Source organism: Myodes glareolus, chromosome X, assembly GCF_982192425.1.
Source record: "Myodes glareolus chromosome X, mMyoGla1.1, whole genome shotgun sequence".
NCBI lineage: Eukaryota > Metazoa > Chordata > Mammalia > Rodentia > Cricetidae > Myodes > Myodes glareolus.
The window spans coordinates 116410476-116412777 of NC_142053.1; the positions used below are offsets into that span (position 1 = coordinate 116410476).

General features: G+C 39.3%; 1 protein-coding gene across 1 annotated transcript; it reads left to right on the forward strand.

The window, feature by feature from the left end:
* The first annotated feature begins 1126 nt into the window (after positions 1-1126).
* On the forward strand, positions 1127-1846 carry LOC125404598 (tubulin-specific chaperone A). The gene is given in 2 exon segments (XM_048440604.3): positions 1127-1180; positions 1394-1846. Coding segments are annotated over 2 exon segments (327 nt in total). The 5' UTR covers position 1127; the 3' UTR covers positions 1668-1846.
* Positions 1847-2302: the final 456 nt, after the last annotated feature.

Consider the following 2302-nt stretch of genomic DNA (forward strand, 5'->3'; position numbering starts at 1 on the left):
AACGAGTTGTCTTATGATCTCCACCTATTCTAGTGCAGACATACAAACAAAAAATAATTTCTTTTAATGGGAGAGCTGCAGAAAGGTCTTTGCAGCTAAGAGCACATGTTGCTCTTCACTAACCTGTACTCATGCACATATATCACCACACTGATGCACATGCATACACAAAAATAAGATAAAACTTTTACTTTAAAAAAAAAGACAAAAGAGAGAAAGAAAGTAAAGTTAGAATAAAAGGGTTTTTTATTTTGGTTTTTTGAGACAGGGGTTTCTCTGTAGCTTTGGAGCCTTTCCTGGAACTAGCTCTTGTAGACCAGGTTGACCTCGAACTCACAGAGATCCACCTGCCTTTGTCTCCCAAGGGCTGGGATTAAAGGTGTGCACCACCACTGCCTGGCCCTAAAAGGGTTTTTTTAAGCTCACTGGCCTGACACATGCCTAAAATCCAAGCACTCAATGAATAGAGAAAGAGGCAGAAGGGACTGTCAGTTCATAGCTATGAAGGGAAGATTCTAACATAGCCTGGGCTATATAATTAGTCTTTGTATTAAAAAAAGAAAGAAAACAATAGAAAATTATTCACTGGTTATCCATGTTTATAAGGCCAATACTCAGGAGGCTGGGCCAACTGTTGAAGTTCAAAACTTCACTGGGTAACACTATTCATTATCTTCCAGCTATGTAAGGAACACCTTCATCTTCCTAAAAAATGAATAAGAAAAATAAACACCAAAAACACAGTTATTCACTAAGTGCAGAGGGTGGGAAGCTCTTTAAATGCACTTAATGGTCTCAAAGACATAATAAATAAGCTTTGGGGAAAGTGACAATCACCTCCAGGCCTGAGGTAAAAATGAACCACAGACATAGTAAGTTTGAGATGGCACACATACTGGCAGCACTTGAAACTCCTTAGGACCTGGTGATAATGTCAAAACCATTTGACTTACCTCCATAGTGAAGGGGTAAAGCAACCAAAGCCACTGAACTGAATGTCCTTGTGAGTACGCAACAAGGACCCTCAGAGAAGCTGACAAAACAACAGGTTGCCAGAGAACCAACAGTATTCCAACCAAACAGAAATAATTAAACTGTAACTATTCCAGTCCTCGGCTCCAGGGACCATGGCCGATCCTCGCGTGAGACAGATCAAGATCAAGACAGGCGTGGTGAAGTGGTATGTTTTGTAGACCCCAAGCATAATGAAGAAAGCAGTGAACAAGAACAGCAAAGCTTCAGATTCACCTCCTTGGTCCAGGAAAAGCAAAACTCAATTTATGAAGGAAGTAGTCTTCTTCCCTGGTTCCATGTTTACCACCCAACTTTCTTAAGTGTATCAATCAATTACAGGAGAGCCACTTGGCGTAATGGAAAATACTTTTTCAGTGAGATTGGTCAAAGAAAAAGTGATGTATGAGGAAGAAGCAAAGCAGCAAGAAGAAAAGATTGAAAAAATGAAGGCTGAAGATGGTGAGAACTACGCCATTAAGAAGCAGGCAGAAATCCTTCAAGAGTCCCGGATGATGATCCCAGATTGCCAGCGCCGGTTAGAGGCTGCATATACTGATCTTCAGCAGATACTAGAAAGTGAAAAAGATTTGGAAGAAGCTGAGGAGTATAAAGAAGCACACGTAGTTCTGGATTCAGTGAAGTTAGAAGCCTGAAATTTTTCTGTACAGGGTGTTTTTTGCATTAAATCCTGGGGTCCATTCTACAATTTGTTATTTTTGCCACTGCTGTGTTTAGTAATATGAAAATGTGGTTCTTTTTATGCAGTTGCATATATTTTTCTTTGCATAACTTAATGTGTCAAATAAATGAGTTCACCTAATTAAAAAAAAACAAAAAAAACAAAAACAAACAAACAAACAAAAAAACTATTCCAGTCCTCTAGCTCCCTATGATTTGTAAAGGCCAGGCAGTATTACAAGCAAGGGACGGGGAAAAAATCCTTAACTGTTAAGCTAGAAGACACATACAAGATTTTTTTCAGAGTACAAAGAGACAGTAAGATTTCTCAGGGTTTCTATTGCTGTGATAAACACCATGACCTGATGTGGGATTCCCCTCTGTATGCTATGAATACCATTGGTTAATAAAGAAACTGTCTTCAGTTCCTCTGACCAAAAGGACTGAGCTCATGTCTGCACCCCGCCTTATCACTTCCTGTCTTCTGACCTATATTATTACTTCCTGTCTCCTTTCTGTACAGACCTACAGACCTCTATGGTTAACTAGTGGCTAGTTCTACTCTCTGATTTTCAGCCAAGCTTTATTTGTCAGAAAACAAACAAAATAT